We start from the raw sequence: 19890 nt of genomic DNA, 5'->3' as shown, positions 1-19890 counted from the left end.
CGTGGCCGCACTAGCAGAGGCCGCCAGACGTCAGCTGTGGCTCAGCGCTCGTACTGGTTACACGTGCATTTGCTGTTCACTGATATTTTGTGTTCACTGTTGACTTTGTGTTTAGTTTCACTGTGAAAATGTCAAAAAGAGCTTCAGATACCCGTGGGTAACAATGAGAAAAAGAGAAGGAAACATCTATCAGTAAAGCAGAAAGAGGAGTTATTGCAGAAGCTTGATCGTGGTGTGTCTGTGCGGCATCTTACTGAAGAAAATAGTGTCAGAACTACCACTGTATATGATTTAAATAAACAGAAAGAAAGTTACTGAAGTTTTATAGTGACAGTGACGTTCTACATTTATTCCAATAAGTCATTTACCATGTGTTTGATTCAGTTCGTTTGAAGCTGTTTATTTTTATGTTTTATTGATTGTTTTTGTTGGAAATAAAATTTCTTCTTGTCATTATTCCCTAAACAATACAGTATAACAACTATTTTACATAGCATTTACATTGTATTAGGTATTATAAGTAATCTAGAGATGATTTAAAGTATACGGGAGGATGTGCGTAGGTTTGGTGCGCCGCCGGGTCCTAAAGTCCACCGCACTGAGACAGGTTAAATAAGGGACTTGAGCATACGTGTTTTTTTGGTAATGGGGGTGGTCTGAAATCTGAAAAATTCTGAATTCTAAAATGCAACTGGCCCCAAGGATTTCGGATAAGGGATTGTGGACCTGTACACCAAAGCAAGGGTGTAGTGTTGAGGCTTTATATGGTATTAGTCAGACCGAACTTTAAGTATTGTGAACAATTTTGGACCCCTTATCTGAGAAAAGATGTTCACAAGAATGACCCCGGGAATGAAAGGGTTAATATAGGAGGAGCGTTTGATGACTCTGGGCCTGCACTCACTGGAGTTCAGAAGAATGATGGGGGGGATCTCATTAAAACCCAGTGAATATTGAAATGCCCAGATAGAGTGGATGTGGAGGAGATATTCCCTGTAGTGGGAGAGTCTAGGACCAGAGGGCACAGCCTCAGAGTTGAGTGATGTCCATTTAGAACAGAGGTGAGGAAAAATTTCTTTAGGCAGAGGATGGTGAGTCTGTGGAATTCTTTGCCACAGACGGCTGTGGAGGCCAGTTCATTGCGTATATTTAAAGCAGAGGCTGAAAGGTTCTGGATTAGTCAAGACATCAAAGGTTATGGGGAGAAGGGAAATGGGGTCGAAAAAGATAATAAATCAGGCACGATGGAATGACGAAGCAGATTTGATGGCCCAAATGGCCAAATTCTGCTCCTATGTCTTATGGTCTTACGATCACACATCAACTGCCAATAGGTGCAGTCAATGTGTGGAAATCCCTTCTTGAACATACTTAGTAAGGTCCTACAGACAGAATAAATGTTTTAATGTGTGAGGGGCAGCAACAGAGATAGTGATAAAAGTCATTGGGTGGTAACCAGAGCAGGGCAAGGGTTAAGGTAGTGTGTAGCAAGTTGCATCTGTACAGGACGGAGTCTTTGGGAGGAGAAATTCCCATGAGAACAGCAATGAAGTACCGAGGACACAAGTGAAGGCTTGCAAGGCACTCACAAACTATCGGACAATTGTTTTACTAACACTAAGGTATAATCAGCCATTCAGGTGTAGCTGTTATTGGTTATTAGCACCTGTTTGGTTCTTATATTTGCAAATAATGGAAGTGCACAAAATTTTTGATTGGGTCAATATTTGTATAAAAATTGACAATTCCGAGTTGAACTTTAAGAACAGTTTGGTGATGGGGTTGGACTCTTATTGAAGTAAAGAAAGTGCGATTGAGAAATGAGCGTAAGTTAAGGGTTCCCAGCCTTTCTTTTGCCATGGACCAGTAAGTAAGGGCTCTGTAGACGTTGATTCCAGTTAATCTGTGATGACAATTGAAATCACATTGATGTGAGTAGTAATTCTCACAACCTGAACAAAAGAGCCCACCTCACTTTTGCAAAGATCCAATTTTAGTTGTAGATGTTCAACTAGTAGGTCATTTAATGCTGCCTGGGCAGGGCAAAAAGCATTATCAGGGATGCATCTCATCCTAACCATGGACTTTTTACTCTCCTCCCATCCAGTAGACGCTACAGGAGCCTCCACTCCCGCACCAGCAGGCACAGGAAGAGCTTCTTCCCTGAGGCTGTGACCCTGCTGAACCTCTCATCACAGCACTAAGCAGTATTGCACTGGTATTATACTGTCTCAGTACTTTTATATTTGTGTGCTGTAGCACTCTTTTTATTCACAGTTATTTTGTAAATAACACTATTCTTTGCATTTCTGGTCAGATGCTAAATGCATTTCATTGGCTTTGTACTTGTACTGGGCACAATGACAATAAAGTTGAATCTAATCTAATCTAATTTAAATGTTATCATGAAGCTACCATTCCCAGTTTTAACCATAGCCATATGGCTTGCCCAGATCTCTGAAAACGATAGCCGCAAGATGACAACAGCAGCTGATTATGTGAACGGAGTGCCATAATTACACCGCTTGTAAAAACGCTTCTTCCGACCCAGCCGTGTGCTCCATCAATACACGACCCAAACTCTGTGATGTGTACACTCCCCTGTCAACTCCTGACCAGAACCTGGTGTGTCCCATCAGCAGAAAGAACGCATCATGCCCGAGAGGCGGATTTTAAAACATTTTTCTCATCCATTGATCATCATTGAGCAAAGCCACCGCCTGCGAAATCTGAAACCGCGGTTGAATGTAAAGCAAAATCAGAAAACACTGGAAGCACTCAGCAGAGAAGCAGAGTTAAGGTTTCAAGGCTCTTCTTGTGAAGGCTCCTTAATATGTTATCCCTCTTGCTTTTTGGCCCTTTATGGCCCATCACTGAACTTTATGGCTTGCTAGCTTATTCCCCAGGGTTGTTAATAACCAATCAGATTGCTGTGGCTGGGGCCTTGGCCCGGATAATGATAGCAGATGAGCTTCCTTGAAAGATAGTAGTGAATACAGTGGGTGTTCCCTAACAAATGAGTATTTTCATGGTCTTATCACTGGTACCAGATCAATTGAGCTGTGGCAATGTACACTGAGTGGCCACTTTGTCAGTTACATCTGTACACCTGCTTGTTAATGCAGATATCTAATCAGCTGATCATGTGGCAGCAACTCAATGCATTAAAGCATGCAGACATGGTCTAGAGATTCTGTTGTTGTTCAGACCAGACATCAGTGGGGAAGAAACGTGTTCTAAGTGACTTTGAACACGGAATGATTGCTGGTGCCAGGTGGGGTGGTTTGAGCATCTCAGAAACTGCTGATCTCCTGGGATTTTCACACGCAATAGAGTTTACAGAGAATGGTGCGCAAAAGAAAACAAAAACATCTAGTGAGCGATAGTTCTGTGGGTGAAAAGAACTTACGCTCTCTCTCTAATGAGAGAGGTCGGAGGAGAATGGCCAGACTGGTTCAAACGGGCAGGAGGGTGACGGAGACTCAAATAGCCACACGTTACAAGAGTGGTGTGCCAAAGAGCATCTCTGAACGCACAACATGTCAAACCGTGAAGTGGATGGGCTACAGCAGCAAATGTACACAAATACATTCGGTGGCCCCTTTATTAGGTACCTCCTGTGCCTAGTAAAGTCGCCACTGACTGTAAATTCCCCACGATGGCCATTTTAGCTCCTGCTTCTGGAGAAATAGTTCAGTGCAGAACCTGAAGCACGACTTGAGATTAATCCCAGATGGGCTCAGAATGTTCTCAACTCCATCCGCATTGATGCTGCAGGCTTAGCTCCTTGCCAGGTGAAATACCCAATGTAGAAGAGTTTGGATGGCCCAGAAATCACCACGATTAGCTATGTAATATTTCGTTAGATTGGAATCTACTTGCGACCATGATCAGATTCACCTGTTGTAATTAACCATGTACCACCCTCCCCCAACGCCGGCTCCGTCTGTTCCACCAACCCTAACCCTTCTCCCAAAATTACCATCAGGGAACCCCAGATCACCTTAGTCCCCTACCATGATTACAGACTCATCTCCTAACTATCAATCAGCTTGCCTCAGGGGAGGAATCCTTCCTAAGGAGAAAAATAATTCTACCTGGCGTTCAGCAAACCCCTATGCCTGGCATGACTCAATTTCCTTTGGCCTTGCCTCCACGCACACAAGTTCTCCTCCAGACTAAGGGCCGGGCATGGTCTCTCTCATTGTCCCCATTAAGGTTACACAAATGTAGTTTCAGTTTCTAAGTCTGCTGTCTTTCACAAGTTGATTGGTGTGGCAGCGAGGTTGCCATGGAAACGCTCATTAGTACTGATTTTTCAAGCCCCCGAATGATGGGAAGCAGCTGCTTCCATTTGAGATAAATCAACACTTTTGATGATGCCATTTTAGGAAGAAAAGTGCTTCTGCAAAAATTGATTGTGCTGGGTGTTACTTTCTGAGCTGACTGTACAGGAACCACTTATCTGTCCATCAATCAGAGGCATTCAGCCTCTCACATTAATTGTAAGTGCTTTATCCTGCTGCTAAGAGGCCTCTCTTTGACTAGTGTACACAGATTGAGCACCATCTGATTGGCAGTAAGACAGATGGTATCTAATATACTCTCACTGTGCCTCAGTATCATGTGTGATAATGAATTTCATTTTTCTTTTAGCGTGGCGGCTCTACAGGGTTCTATTCCCGCTGCCGTCTCTAAGGAGTTTGTCCGGTCCTTCCCATGACCATGTGGGTTTCCTGCGGCTCCTCCGGTTTCAAGTGGGATGTGGGAGGTTAGGGTTACTGAGCTGTGGGCATGCTGGGAGGGTGGAGGTATTTGTCAGCTCGTTCGGCCCAGTACGACTAGCCCAGCACAGCCCTTGCTGATTTGATTTCACATTTCACTGTAGTTTCAACGTTCATGTGACAAATAACGCATATTTTAAATATTAATTTTAACGCTCTTGCAAATATTAATGAAGGTAATGGCATTAGCACTGAACTTCAAGGCAGATGACCCTGAGTTCAAATCCAGCTGGGTCCCAACCTGGGCAAGCAGCGATATCTGTGCAGAAGAAAGGCCTGGCGTATCTTGCCATGAAAACTCTGGTCCATGAGGTCACGAAGAGTCAGACTCGACTAAACAACTGAACAGCTACAAATATTCACTCAGGAGAAACAAAATCTAAAGGCACCATTTTAAGATTGATGAGTGAATTGGACTAGTAGATGTAATTCATACAGGCCAAATGGACTCTTCTTAACATGGGCATTAAATGTTATCTGTTTTACAGCCACTCTAGCTGCAGTTAGTACAGTAAGTACGGAGCAGACACGGCAGATTGCAACATCGAAAGAGCGAGCCGCTGGTCTCCTGCTCCCAGCAATACCGCCCTCTCCCTTGCTGGTGAGAGAGAGCCTGTCTGAGTTACCGAAGTGTTCAGAGGGAGAGTAGTCATTTTGATGGAGTCTAGATCGTCTCTTTCGTGTTTTTGCTATTGCTTATGTGGTGGAGGAGGGGCTAGAGCAAGTGGGGGGAGGCTCCTACTTATGTGTGGGAGGGGGAAAGGGGTCTTTGGGGTTCTAATGGTTCTGTCATTCATTCGTTCCTGTTTCGTGGATGTCTGTGAAGAGTAAGAATTTCAGGTTGGATACTGTATATATTCCCTGATATTAATTGCAGGATTAGTTCGAGCAGGGTCTCTCTAAAGTAGCTGCAGATTTCATTACTTGAAACAAAGCAGCAACAAGACCTCATGAGCGTAATATACTTCACTATTCTACAATGAGACCATATTGCAAAGTGGATCTACTGAAGTATTCTGATGCCTCTCATTTTATCTATCACAACATTTACAACACAAAGGAGGGCGTTTGGCCAGTATGCAGCCTGCTTTAATCCCAATTTCCCATATGTTCTCCACGCTCCTTCATAATGTTTTCTGTTCTAGTGCAATCAGGTTCCTTTCAAGCAACCTTCGAGCCTCTGCCTCAGCGCTCTCACGGCAAAGCATCCCATTAATAATAAGAATACTACAGATGCACTTGGAATGGATGAAGCTATTGGCCTGGTCTGCACTGCGCACTGTGCTCTAAGCTAACATTCAAATGCAGCTTTGATTTCGAATCACGTCGAGACTACAGGGACTGGTGTGAAAACAACCACAGGTGGAGAGTGTGCTTGTGCAACTGTTGTGAAGCTTTGAACATTTCTCACACCAGGGGTTCAGGGCCGGTATAGTATTGGAATCAGGGCAGCCAGGTGAGTGAGACAGGAGCTATTGATCTTTACGGTTTCCGGTCCTTCGTAATCACGCAAGGTTGTACCTCTTTCTTGCAGAAGGAAATCGCTGCCTCATTTGTAGCGGCTCCACAGGCTGGGCTGTTATCCAGTTACAAGTTAAACATCTGTTAAAGATTTCAGTTCATTGCTTTACGGATCCGCAGTCTGTAAAAGTTTACAGGCTGCAGAAAGAACATTAGTAGAATTTTAGCACGTAGACTGAAAGAAAATATAAAAACAGGCCAATCGGTTAAAATAATGAGGTACAGGAATGAAATAAGTGGCAGTCAGGGATAAGACCGCAGCAGCATCTGGAGATCTAAAGAAATACTTGAGCTATACAATAAAAAGGTTTTTTAATATGAGCTTGTGGATCGGCAGTTCTGCTTCCATCTGTTGTGGTGGTGTAGCAACTGCAGGTTCCAAAATTCTTTGCTTGTCTGATGTAAGCATCTGAAGATAACTTTATATCTCCTTATTTTTCATTTATTCACATTACAGCTCTCCACTCTTCAAACCATTCAATGTCGTACAATAATCCTGCTAGTTTACCTCACTCCTAGACCCATTGTTGTGTCTTTCCTTATCCCAATTCCATCACCTTCTGCCCTGCTTTATCATTCTTTTCGTCTGTTAACCTCTCTGACCTCCGTCCTAATTCAGACCTTCCCCGATGCTCCTTCCTCCTGGCCAAGTTTTTTTTGCCCCCCGGTTCTGATTTAAGCCCTTTGACCCAAAATATAATTGCTTCTCTCTCCATACAAACGTTACCAGCATATTTCCAGCACTTACTGTTTGTATTTCAGATTTCCAGCATCCACAGAATTTTATGAGTTCGTAATGGAGCAAGATTGGAAATATCGTTGGGAAGGAGAAGATATGATCACCGATTTTATCATCTTATAGATGGCCATCCATCACTAAGGGTCTGGACCACCCAGGACATGCCCTCATCTCATTCTTACTATCGTGAAGGAGGTACAGGAGCCTGAAGGCACACACTCAGTGATTCAGGAACAGCTTCTTCCCCTCTGCCATCTGATTTCTGAATGGACATTGAACACACTACCTCACTACTTGTTTATTTCTGCTTTTTCACACAACTTATTTTAACTTAACCATTTAATAGACATATATATACTTACTGTAATTCCATTTTTTCCCTCTATATTTATTTATCTGTCATGTATTTCACTGTTCCGCTGCAGTAAAGTTACAAATTGCACGAAATATGCTGATGATGTTAAACTTGATTCTGATTCTGCGGAGCAGGATTGTGCAAAGCCATTTACTACGAATGGGACAATAAAAATGACAAATAATAAAGTGAACAACAACTAAACACACCACAGAACAGAACAAACTACCAGAACAAGAGTTTGCATTTCGCAGTCTCCCAGGAATGAACAGTGAGGACTTAAGGACGGGTGAATACATTGGATCTTTGTCACTTGGATTTTCAGTAAGTATTGATCCAAAAATCTAAACCTAAAAATCTAAGTGTCATAGCATCATCACAGCAAATGGGAAGCTACTTGGTCCATTAGGTCTCTTTTCTAAGGCCCTGCATGTTTTCTTTTTAAACCTCAGAATTATTTCCCTTGTGAAAGTCATAAGACACTTTTCACCCAACACAGAGGGTTCAGGACCGTAACTACTTGCTGTAATAAAGAGGTTTCTTTCATAGCGCCCAGGACCTTTTGTTAATCATGTTAAATCCTTCTGTCTAATGAGTCACAGAGCTGAAGTATTATTTTTTTTCTCTTTTTTACCAATGCTTGCTGACTCGCTGAGCATCTCCAGTTTGTCTGATTTTATGCTGCGTAATTGGCCTCCTAAACCACATTGAAACCAAAGGCTTCCCTGCACTGCTGGTGTGAAGCAACACTGCGTTCTGCCACACCGGAGATCAGCAGTGAAGAGAGCTCACAGCCTCAGCTTATCGGATCGGTCGATATGTCTGGGACTTCGCCCTTAGACATGCATTAAATCCATAACTTACTGCCGTTTAAACGCCAGGTTCCATTCGGGCCTCCATTTAGCCTGTGATAATCAGCCCAAAGGCAGGACATACGGGTGGCAGATGGGGAGCACAAGGTTGGATGGAAAAATTTAGTAAGTTCACCTGCTGGGCTTAACCCAAAGCAATCTCCACCTCTCAGCCACCTCCAATGAAAATTCCTCCACCTCACAGCACAAAGATAATTCGATTAGAAAGAAAAATGAGACCCAGAGATCCCTTGGTGTATGTGCGGGGTTCAGTGAAAATGGCACAAAGTGAGCAAATGATTTTTTTAAAAAAGAAGATGGGATGCTGGGGTTTACAAACAGGGCCTTGTGGTACAAAACGTGGAAGTGCTGATAACATTCTGTGAAACACTATTTCAACCACAAGCCATGTGTGGTTTTGGGTACCCACAAGAAAAGACTTGAAGAGATTGCCAAAGAGATTCACTAAGATGATTCCAAGAATGAGGGGATTCAGTGGAGTGGAGAAGTTGGGGAAGGTGCAACGGGATCTAAAGTCATCAAAGGTGTGAGAGGAGCAGATAGAGAGAGGTAAACCATTCTCTATCTGAGTGGGGTTGAGTGGGATCCGGGATCAGCCATCATAGAATGGCCGAGCTGGGCTGAATGGCCTAATTCTGCTCCTAGTCTTACGTTCTTACTCTCATTGGAGGAGGGATGGAAAATGAAGGCGTGCCTTCTCCTCAGCCAGAATTGATGGAACCCTTGCTTGTATTTTCTCCATTTTGCACACGTTTGCTGTGATCATCCTCCCTCTCCCCAGGCAGAACAGCAAGGAATTCCTTTCATCCTCACCTTCCACCTCACCAGACCTCTCATCCATCCATTTTTCCTGCCAGTCCCAACACAAACCTACCACCGTTTATAATCCCAGCTTCTGTTCCCTTCGACTTTCTCCAGGGATTGTCCCCACCCACCCCACCATTCTCTGGTATTTCCCCCGGCGACAAGGCAAGGAGGGTGACATCTGTCACTTCGCCTCCCCCTCATCACCACCTGGGGGCTTAGAGTTCCCTTCCAGCTGCGAGAGAGCTCTTAAAAGATTAAAGATTAGCTTGACTTTAACAAGTATGTTAAAACATCGAAGCACACAGTGAATTATGTTGCTTCCGTCAGGGCCATGCTGGGTAAGTGACACCATGCCCACAATTTACTAACCCTTACTTGTTCCTTAAGGGTGTTACAGCCAGGGGTGGTAATGGGGACAAGCACCCACTACCTACTCAATGCCCCCAGTGGCGTGCACCTCAAACAGCCTCTGACAACCAAGTCCAGCTCCTGCCCTTCACGTGTGGCTTAGCTACTAAGCCCGGCTGAACCATTTCTACTGACAGCAGAAGGGGCGAGGGGAGGCTACTGGCACTGTAAAACCAGTCGCTTCGGGTGGATGGGGCTCGTCAGCCGTGGTTGGTAGAAGGAAAACTCTGAGCTCAAACCTCCTCTGCCTTGGGGAAGGCTTTGGGAGTAAACGCCGAGGGAAAAATCCAGAGCTGGAGTCCCTAAGCCAGTCCTACATTGAATTCAATGCTGATTGTTCACTCCTGCAACACTGCTGGTGCCAAACTGTATCGGTCTCTGCCGTTCCTTTGTGTTCATCAGATGCGTGGAGAGGGGGAGCTTGCTACATGGGCAACAGCCTGCTCTCCATATCGTACTGCCCAGGCTTGCGTATCTAGAAAGAAGCCTAACTCAGCTCATATGTCTTTGGAATGTGGGAGGAAACTGGAGCACTCCAAGGAAACACACACAGTCACATGGAGAGCGTAAAAACTCCATACAGAATCGGGAACCGAAACCCATTCAGTTATCACTGGTGCAGCAAACCCTGTGCAACTGTGCTGCCCCCTTTGGTTCTGCTAGCCTGGTCTACTGCATCTGGTGTTTGCATTGCCGCCTCCTCTACAATGGTGAAGCCAAGAACTGACTAGGGGACTGCTTTCCGAAACAACTACACTCAGTCTACCATGGCCATTTCAAGCTGGTGTCATTTTAACTTTCATTCCCACTCCTACTCTGACCTGCCTGCCTTCACCCTTCTCCACTGCTGTGAAGAGACAAATTGGAAGAACAGCATCTCATATTCTGCTTGAGTAATTTACAACCCAGTGGCATGAACATTAGATGTGTACAATTTCAGGTAATATCTGCCAAGTAGGGGACCGTGCACAATTCTGATTTGATGGAGACAGATGTGAGAGTACGGAGGAACATCTGGAGAAACTTCTGAAATGTCCACTTCGCTGCCGCTGCTACTGTGTGGTAACCAGGATCTCCGGAGCAGAAGGCCCCGAATCCTCGGCTTTGCTTGTTTCGGTGGCCGGGGCTAGGTCAAAGGCGCTCGGCAGAGGATGGCGCTCGGGAGGCTGTATCGGAGGGGCTGGTCGGAGGCTCGAAGTTTTCGGATGGATGGACTCAGTGTCGACTGCGGTCGGCTGCTTCCAAGGCATCGGCAGTTGTCGGTGCCTTGGAGGTTTATGGCAGGGAGTTTCTCCCTTTTGCTGCCTGCTATCAGGGACTCAGGAATCGATCGGGACTTGAGACTTTTTTTTTACCGTGCCCATAGTCTGTTCTTTATCAAATTATGGTATTGGTTTGCACTGCTGTAACTATATGTTATAATTATGTGGTTCTGTCAGTGTTAGTCTTTGGTTTGTCCTGTTTTCTGTGCTATCACTCTGGAAGAACATTGTATCATTTCTTAATGCATGTATGCATTTCTAAATGACAATAAAAGAGGACTGAAGTTCTCATAACCTAATACAAACATCTGGTGCTCTCCTCCCATAAGCACTCGCCTGTCCACCTATTTTCTTCTCCCTTTGTTCACCCCTCCCAGCCTGCCCCATGACTGGTTCCGACAATCTAATCTCCACTCCCTATTTGGTTCTGCCTATCACCTGCACCACCAGCGTCTGCCAACCCCTTCTCCCCACCTGCCCATCGTCCCATTCCCACCTGGATCCACCTATTGCCCACCAGCCTCTATCCCACTGTCACCTTTGGCATCCGTGGATGCTGCTTTTTCAGGCTTTCTGTTCTTTCCTCGTTAAAAATGAGTGCAATTAGCAAAAGAATCAAAAGTGAAATGACTATTTTTGATGGCAATTGGGTAGGTCTGGACTGCGCTGCTCGAGGTTGTGGAGGCAGAGTTAATTATGGCATTCAGTAAGGAGAGGCATAGGTATCTCAAAGGGAGGGATTTGCAGGGTTCTGGGAAGAGGGTGGGAGAGCAGGCAGAGCTGGATTGATCTTACATGGAGCTAGTCTAGCCTTGATGGGCCAAACAGCCTACATTAATATTGTCACTATTCTGCAGTTCTAGGTTGGCGCTGTTCTCTGTTTAAAATTCATAAATCATTAAGTTTTCATTTGCGGTTTGAAAATTGATTTTCATTTTCCGGTTAATTTTGAATCGCGTCTTCAATCAAATCACCAAAGTATTTCATTGAAACCTTTGCAAATTGATTTTTCAGAAGAGGACGAGAACGTGAGCAATTTTGCAATGTTCCAGTGAGTACAACAATGGTACATAATGAAACTCTATGTTAGACTAATAAATCCATCGGTGTGGACCAGTTTAAAAATTTGCTCCAATTTATTATTTATCCTCTGAAGTTCTCGTGCACCACTATCAGGCAAAGCTGATAAGGGGGCAACAGCTCAGCTCTCTGCATGGACCATTTCCAGGGATACACAGAAAAGGAAGCCAGTGTGATTGAGTTGGCTGCCCACCTCGCCTGGATTATCTTCAACATGCAACCTACTGGACACTGGCTACCTCTGTGTCAGACACATAGTGACAAATGTACCCCCCCCATCACTTTCTCTCAGACATATTTTTAAACATCACAGCATCCTGAAAGTAATTTTTCACTTGGACCCTGAAATTCAAAATACTGCAGATGCTGGAAATCTGAAATAAAAACACAAGGTGCTCGAACCACCAGCAGCTCAGGCAGCATCTGTGGACAAACAGTTCAGAAAAGCTTCCTCAGAACTAGGAAAGAGAAAACAAGTTGCTGGGAAGGCTGAGGGATGATAGGGCATAGAGAATATAGGGAATATTTTTTATTTTACCCCAGCTTGAACACTCCCATCAACCTGGCTAGTTTCTCCCTTTAAAGCCGGGATCCCCAATCTGGTGTGCACAGACCCCTTGCTTAATGGTGTGGGTCCATGGCATAAACAAAACATTGGGAAGCCCTGCTTTAAAGCTTCAGATGAAGGATCGTTGACCTGAAATGTTTAATTTTTTTCCTTTCCTGAAAAGCTGCCTGAGCTGCTAGGGTTAATCTGGATGTATTTATTGTATTCTGGTTCTCACTGTCAGACATATTTTTCTACACTACATTTCAGATACAGCAACTCTCAGATATTTATTTTACCAAAAATGAATGCAACGAACGTCCTATGAATGTGAAAGATTCTGTTCCTTGTCAAGGGAATGTACACAATTTACTTTCAGTGTAAGTCCGTTTTAAAATGGAAAGGGTTTGGGGAGCAGTCCTACAAAATCCATCAGCTCAAGTTTCCAGCAATTTTTTTTTCCCAGAGTGATTCACAAGCTACGCATTAGGCGCAGTTGAACAACACCCGAAGCTTACTCACTGGCTAAGCTGTCGGAGCTGGACCGTTGTAATACCCTCTATACCATTACTCGATTTCACTCCAAACCTCTGCAAGCAAGCGTTAAAACTGCGGCTTCCTCACCGGGGATAACGCTGAGTTCACTGTAACCAAGATAGGAAGGTTCAAATATCTGAATACACTGAAATCACTTGAACACTCTGTGACTGCAAGGGAAAGGTTTAAACCCGGATCACTGTGAAAATAATGCAACCTTTTTCTAATGTAAAGGTGCTTCATTTCTTTGTCAGTCTAATACAGCACCTGAGCTGTGCTTGTTTTAATAGAAACGTCCAACAACTATCTAAAGAGTTGTCCGGTGTTTAACTTCGGTCAGGTGTATGTGGTGGTCTAGTCAAGCGGGCAGGCCTCTCAGGGCTCTGGTGCGCCCACTGTCATTTCATCGTAACTCCGAGCACCCAGCACGCAGAGACTTAAAATTCCGAGCCGAAGGCTACTTACCCGGGAGTGACACTGAAACCCAAAGTACACCACCACAATAGTGGGCATCAGCACGATACAAAAAATGGTGCCCATGAGGGCAAGGTTCAGGAGGAAGAGCACAAAGTTAAAGGCGGTGACCAGTAATGCCCATCCCCAGCACTCACACACGCTACGTGCCTCCAGCGGCCAAGGTTGGTCCTCAATGCTGTATGGTGGAGGGTGGACATGATTAAGCATACAGGCAGTGTCCGACACACTATCCACATCAAAGTCCTCAATTTCTTGCCCTGCCATTTCAGTTCTGCAGATATTTCCCTTCTGATTGCGTTTCCACAGTTAATTGATTTCGCTGCAGTTCCCAGTTTAACGGCCTGGATGCAGTGACTTACTGGCCTCAGCTCTGATCTGCACAAGTAGTTTCCTCGCCCGCTCTCCTGCTACTCCCGCGTTAATGTCACCCCGTCCTGCGATAGGTATGAATCACTTTCAGTGCTGATGTCGAGCCTCACATGAGCAGCATCTACAAGCCGGCAGCTGACTCTGTCAGCCTTTGACACTAAGCCAGTTAGCCGAGATTAATAGGCTGCCAGAAAGTGCAGTCGTTCCCGCTTCGGACCAATCCTCTTGTGCTGCATCCCCCCTCCACGGATCATGCTCCACCCAGACTATTACCTGGTTGTTAGGGGACTAGCACAAACTGCAGCAGCTGGCACCAGGTAAGAGCTGCATTTATCACAAGGTGCAAAGCCCAGACTACACCTCTGATCGACAGCAGGCAATTTTCACTCCTGCAATTAACAATAATAACATTTTTAACATTACATTAATGATTGTTTACAATATTGTATTATGTTGTATATAAATTTCTTATGATTTTTCCCCATTTCATTTCAGATCCTGCAAATAAATATACATGGGGAGTTAAAAATCTCAATTATAAATGTGTCTCACAACAATTTTTTTTTAATTTCCTATTCTGCACTTATTCAATAATTGAACACTAATAATCAATCAACAAAAAATTGAATAGTATTTTATTTAATGCCTCTAAATAAGAAGCCTTTTTATTTCTAAAAAACATTGATTACATTGTTTTTGTGAACCCAGAAGGTGCAGACATGTTTGTACACGGCAGTGAACCAGCTTACCATTCACTACCAAGTCTGGCTGGATTTGAATCACTGTACAATGGAAAGATAACACATACTTTCTTCACTGTAAATCATCTTGAATATAGCTTCCCTGTCTCTGCCGCTGTCTCCTCTGTTCAAGAAGCAGCCTCTGCCACGTCCAGCCTTACTTCTGGCCTTCAGAGACGATTTTTTATGGTGTATTCTCCAACTTTTCCTTCAAATCACCTCCTCTAAAAATTCCTTCCCTCCTCACAACTACTGGCCATCTCCAACTTTTCTTTTCCTCCAAGGTCCTCACTTGAATCCCTTCCCCAGCACAGTTGCTCTAATCAATATCACAAATAGCATCCAGTACAAAGCCTCCAGACAAAGTGTTGGGGGAAGTCCGCAGGGGAGATGAAGGATCTCCATCTGAAACATCAAACCTCTGTTAGCTTCTGTTGGGCACGTGGCCAAGTGGTTAAGGCGTTCCTCTAGTTACCTCAAGGTCGCTAGTTCGAGCCTCAGCTGTGGCAGCATGTTTGTGCCCTTGAGCAAGGCACTTAATCACACATTGCTCTAGTCTGTGCAAGGAGTGGCGCCCCACACAGACTTCCAATCTGCACCTTGTAAGGCATGAAAATGCTCGATGCAGGCCTCTCACGGTCTGAGTCGAAGTTCCCTCCCCTCTGTTAGCTTCCATGAATGTCCCCCGACCCGCCAAGTGAATCCAATATTTCGAAAAAGCCTACAAAAAATGTCCAGTCCATCACGGGCAACACCCTCCCCACCATTGAACTGGTCTATAAGGAGTGCTGGCACAAGAAGGCAGCATCAAAGATGCCCACCATGCGGGCTATGCCCTCTTCTCACTACTGCCATTGGGAAAGAGCCTCAGGTCCCACAACACCAGGCATAGGAACAGTTACTTGATGGTCCAGTTTAATATCAGAGAATATATTCCGCATGCAGCCTGAAATCCTTCAACTGCATTACCCTTCAACCATCAAGCTCCTGAATCAGTGTGGGTAGCTTCACTCATCTCAACTCTAAACTGATTCCTCAACCAATGGATTATCTTGCAAGGACTCTTCAACTCATGTTCTCAAGATTGTGTGTAGGTTTTCATATATTCCATTTTAGTTCTTTGTTCTACTGTGAATGCCTGCAAGAAAATGAATCACAAGTAGCACATGGTGACATTGCCGGCCGGTGGTGTAGTGACGTCAGCTCTGGACGTTGAGGCCACGGGTTCGAATCTGGCCAACTCCTTGCGCACTATCCATCCATGCTGGGTAGAACGTCCAGCTGGCGGCTCAGCCTCGTAAAAAAACAGGCAAGATGCTAAAGAAATGGCAAAGCCACCCGATGTGCCACTAGGCGTGGAGAGGAATAACACATGGAGACATATATTACTTTGATAACAAATTTACTTTGCACTTTGATATTTGTGTGCTGCAATCACTTGTGTCTCCAGAGGTAAGATCATCTTTCTCAACCTGACCACTGCCTTTGGTTCAATTAACTGCCCCAAGCCTCAGCATCAACTACCTGCCTGAAGGGGATTGCACTTCCTTGGTTCAGTTATCTGCTCAGCTGTCGATAACCAGTGGTTACTCTGCCCATGCCTGTAATATTAACTTCTCAGTTTCCCCAAAGATCTCCATGATGCTTCCAATAGCTTCCACAAGTACATAGATGTCCTCTCCCCCACCACTCCCTCTCTTGACCCTTCCACTGGCTTTAAATTCTCAGAATTCTTGTCCAACTGGTTTTATCACTGGTGAGATTGCTCTGCTATGGAGAGGGAGAACGTTGCCCAGGTTTTCTGCTTTCTGGATGTGGACTTGGACTGTGGACTTCTTTTTCAGGCTTATGTTTTTTTTTGTATTCTATGTTTTTCACCCAATCTTTCTCAGTTTTTGTGTGTGGGGTAGGGGGATTTTGGGCTCAATGTGTCAGTTCCATTTTTGTTCATTTTTTTGTGTGGGGAGGAGGGATTTGGGGGTTGATGATCAAGCTGCCATTCTTTTCCTTCTTGGTTACATGGCTAGCTGGAGAAGAAGAATTTCAGAGTTGTGTACTTTAATAATAAATGAACCTGTGAACCTTTGCAATGATATTTCCTCCAAGTAAACATCAGAATAACCATGTGGTATTTTAGTGTGTGTACACGCCTCGATCATTTGGAATCATCAGCCAATCTTGGATACACAATGGAACAGTATCATTTCCAAATCACTAACACAAATAAACAAGGGATCAAGGGCACCTGACACTGGCCTGAGCCACAGTGTATCCAGGGCACCATAAATCCAAAGAACTGTCCAACCCATTCCCTCCAGTATTGATCCTGGTCTCCATCAATGGTAACATACACTCGGTGGCCACTTTATTAGGTACACCTGCTTGTTAATGCGAAATATCTAATCAGCCAAACATGTGGCAGCAAATCTGAATAAACACAGATGTAAAAAAAAAGATTCATTTTGGCTCCCTGCGTGGATTGCTGCTCTGATCTTCCAGACCTGATCTTCATGTTTGTAGCACGTGAGTCGTTGCACTGACAAGGGGGCTGTGAGGTTGTACGCAATTGCTTTAGGAACAGAAAGGACATAATCTGAGTCTAGTGAAGCAGCAGGAATGAAGCGAAATGTTCTGTCCTCTGATTGGTGTTGAATTTCTCGAGCGCTGTCAGAATTGTGTCCATTTAGCTGAACTCTTGACGCGGCAGAAGGTTCATGTGGTAAAGAGGAGGAGACAATGGGATTCATTCCGATCAAGAGACGTCAATAAATAGCATTGTAGGTGGATGTCAGTTGGTAAAAGGATTACAGGAAATTAAGGAAGAATGATTTCACCCAAAAGCTGGCGAGAGTCTAGGACCCACTGCCGAAAAGTGAGTCAGAGTCCCAAACTGCAATCATATTCAAAAGAGCCGACGCCTACAAGGATATAGACCAAGAGTTGGTGGTAACCGAAGTAGCTTTATTATTGCCTGTGTGGATATGAAGGAATGAAAGATCATGAGATATAGGAGCAGAATTAGGCCATTTGTCCCATTGAGTCTGCTCCACCGTTCCATCATGGCTGATTTATTATCCCTCTCAACCCCATTCTTCTGCCTTCTCCCCGTAACCTTTGACCCCTTTACTAATCAAGAACCTATCAACCTCTACTTCAAATATACTCAATGACTTGGTCTCCATAGCCGTCTTTGACAATGAATTCCACAGATTCACCACCCTCTGGCTAAAGAAATTCCTCCTCGTCTGTTTTAAAGGGACGCTGTTGTATTCCAAGGCTGTGCCCTCTGTTCCGAGACTCCCCCATAAGAAGAGTCTATAATACTCTGCTCCACGGATCAGAGAAATTCCGTAAGCTGGCTTGGCTGCAGAAGCCTTACCTATGAGGGAAGACCTTGGAAGAATTCCCACATACATCCAGCTAAGTATCACAGGAGTAGTGACTGTAATGGTACCTGTGGAAACGATAATAACCCTGAGACTCCTTGAAAGATTGGTGGCACGTCTGCGGTGTGTGGGGGGTAGGGGTGGTTGTTCCATGAACTTTATTTGGATACCAGATGTTGCCATCCTCTGCTGAGATGCTACTGAGCATTTTGACTGTAGATTGGGTACCTTAAGTAAGGTGGCAAGAAGCTCTTGATGCAAGATGTCGCTGTGCAGAGAGTGGCAGAGTTGGAATCACAAACATCTGGAGCAGATTTTAGACCCTTTCAATGCACAAGACATAAGCTTGTCTTTATTGAAGGCAGGGAGAGAATAAATCAGAATAGTTGTGGATTTTGAAGATCAATAAGATAGAAACAGATATCTAAAATCAGTTTAAAAGACCCTAAGGCAAATATATTGTCTCTTTTTGAGATAGTAACCATAGGAACGGCTGTGTTCAGTTTAATGGTACTTGACAAAATGATAGCTTGGAGTAAGAACACAAAATTACATTTTCATTGAGCGTCCACAAACACCCTGCCAAATATTCTTCATAAATTCAGTTCATTACTTCAAACGCCAACACAGATTAAAGTACAAATTGATATTTTGCAGTTTAATGACAAAATCTTACAGGAAAATGAAATATAAATTAAAGAAACTGTGGCCATCACACCATCACACATGTTGGCTGGCCTTTCCCCTGTATCTGAAAGCAGTGTTGCTGCAGCCTACACACTTCTGGGTCTGCCGCTCTGACTGACGCACACGAGCTGTGGCTTTTGAAGCAAGTAATCATAAATCTTTTATACCTCACAAAATGGCCACCTTGTGTACATTGATAGTTTATCCATCCACTTCAAGATTCAACGTGTTGTGCATTCAGTGATGTGCTTCTACACACCACTGTTGTAACGCGTGTTTATTTGAGTTACTGTCACCTTCAACCAGTCTAGCCATTCTCCTCTGCTCTCTGTCAGTAACAAGGCATTTTCGCTCACAGAATGTTTTTTTTTTGTTTATCTTTGAACTCTAGAGGCTGTTGTGCGTGAAAATCCCAAGGGATCAGCAGTTTCTGAGATACTCAAACCACCCCATCTGGCACCAACAATCATTCCGCACTCAAGGTCACTTAGATCACGGTTCTTCCCCATTCTGATGTTTGGATTTTTTTTTTGCATCTGTATTTAGCCAGGAGAAGGGCACGGTCTATAGTCGTGAGGGAAAGCAGCATTCAGTTCCCACTACTGATGCCAAGCTCACCAGCCCAGAATTCCCTGGTTTATTTTTAAGAGCCTTTCTTCAACAACGGAAGAACATTAGCTCTCTTCCAATCCTCCGGTTCCTCTTGTGTTGCTATGTCTCTGCTTGGGCCCCTGCGATTTCTGCACTTGCCTCCCACAGGGTCTGAGGAACACCTTGTCAGGCCCTGGGGATTTGCCCACCCTAATTTGCCTCAAGACAGCAAACTCCTCCTCCTCGTAATCTGAATAGGGACCATGAACTCAATGTTGCTTTGGCTCACTTCTATAGACTCTGTTCCCTCCTTCTGTATTCCCAGATCCCTTTGTTCTACCACATTCATCAGTGCTCTGCTGCCCTCCATGCAAGGCCTACCCTGGTTGGTCCAACACCTTGCACTTGTCCGAATTAAATTCCATCTGCCATTTCTTAGCCCATTTTTCCAATAGCTCCAGATCCTGCAAGCCGATGGTCTTTGCTGTTCACTACACCCCCATCTTGGTGTCACAAATCGAGGTACTGAGTGCAAGAGATGGGATGTTATGTTGAAGTTATCGAAGACTTTGATGAGGTCTAACTTGGAGCACTGTGTGCAGTTTTGGTCACCGCCCTACAGGAAAGATGTCAATAAGGTTGAAAGAGTGCAGAGAAAATTTACAAGGATGTTACCAGATCTGGAGGGCCTGAGCTATAAGAAATGATTAAATAGGTTAGGACTTTAT

At 44.4% G+C, this 19890-nt stretch overlaps 1 protein-coding gene across 1 annotated transcript in view; it reads right to left on the bottom strand.

Moving 5' to 3' along the window:
- Positions 1 to 13653, bottom strand: part of LOC140188703 (transmembrane protein 88-like) — a 75749-nt gene extending 62096 nt beyond the window's left edge. The window contains exon 1 of the mRNA XM_072245238.1: positions 13378 to 13653. Coding sequence (XP_072101339.1) covers positions 13378 to 13653 — 276 coding nt within the window. The remainder of the gene's footprint in view (positions 1 to 13377) is intronic.
- Positions 13654 to 19890: the final 6237 nt, after the last annotated feature.

The sequence above is a fragment of the Mobula birostris genome, chromosome 27 (genome assembly GCF_030028105.1).
Source record: "Mobula birostris isolate sMobBir1 chromosome 27, sMobBir1.hap1, whole genome shotgun sequence".
NCBI lineage: Eukaryota > Metazoa > Chordata > Chondrichthyes > Myliobatiformes > Myliobatidae > Mobula > Mobula birostris.
Note: the sequence above shows the minus strand (reverse complement) of the source record. Positions and strands in the feature narration are given on the sequence as shown.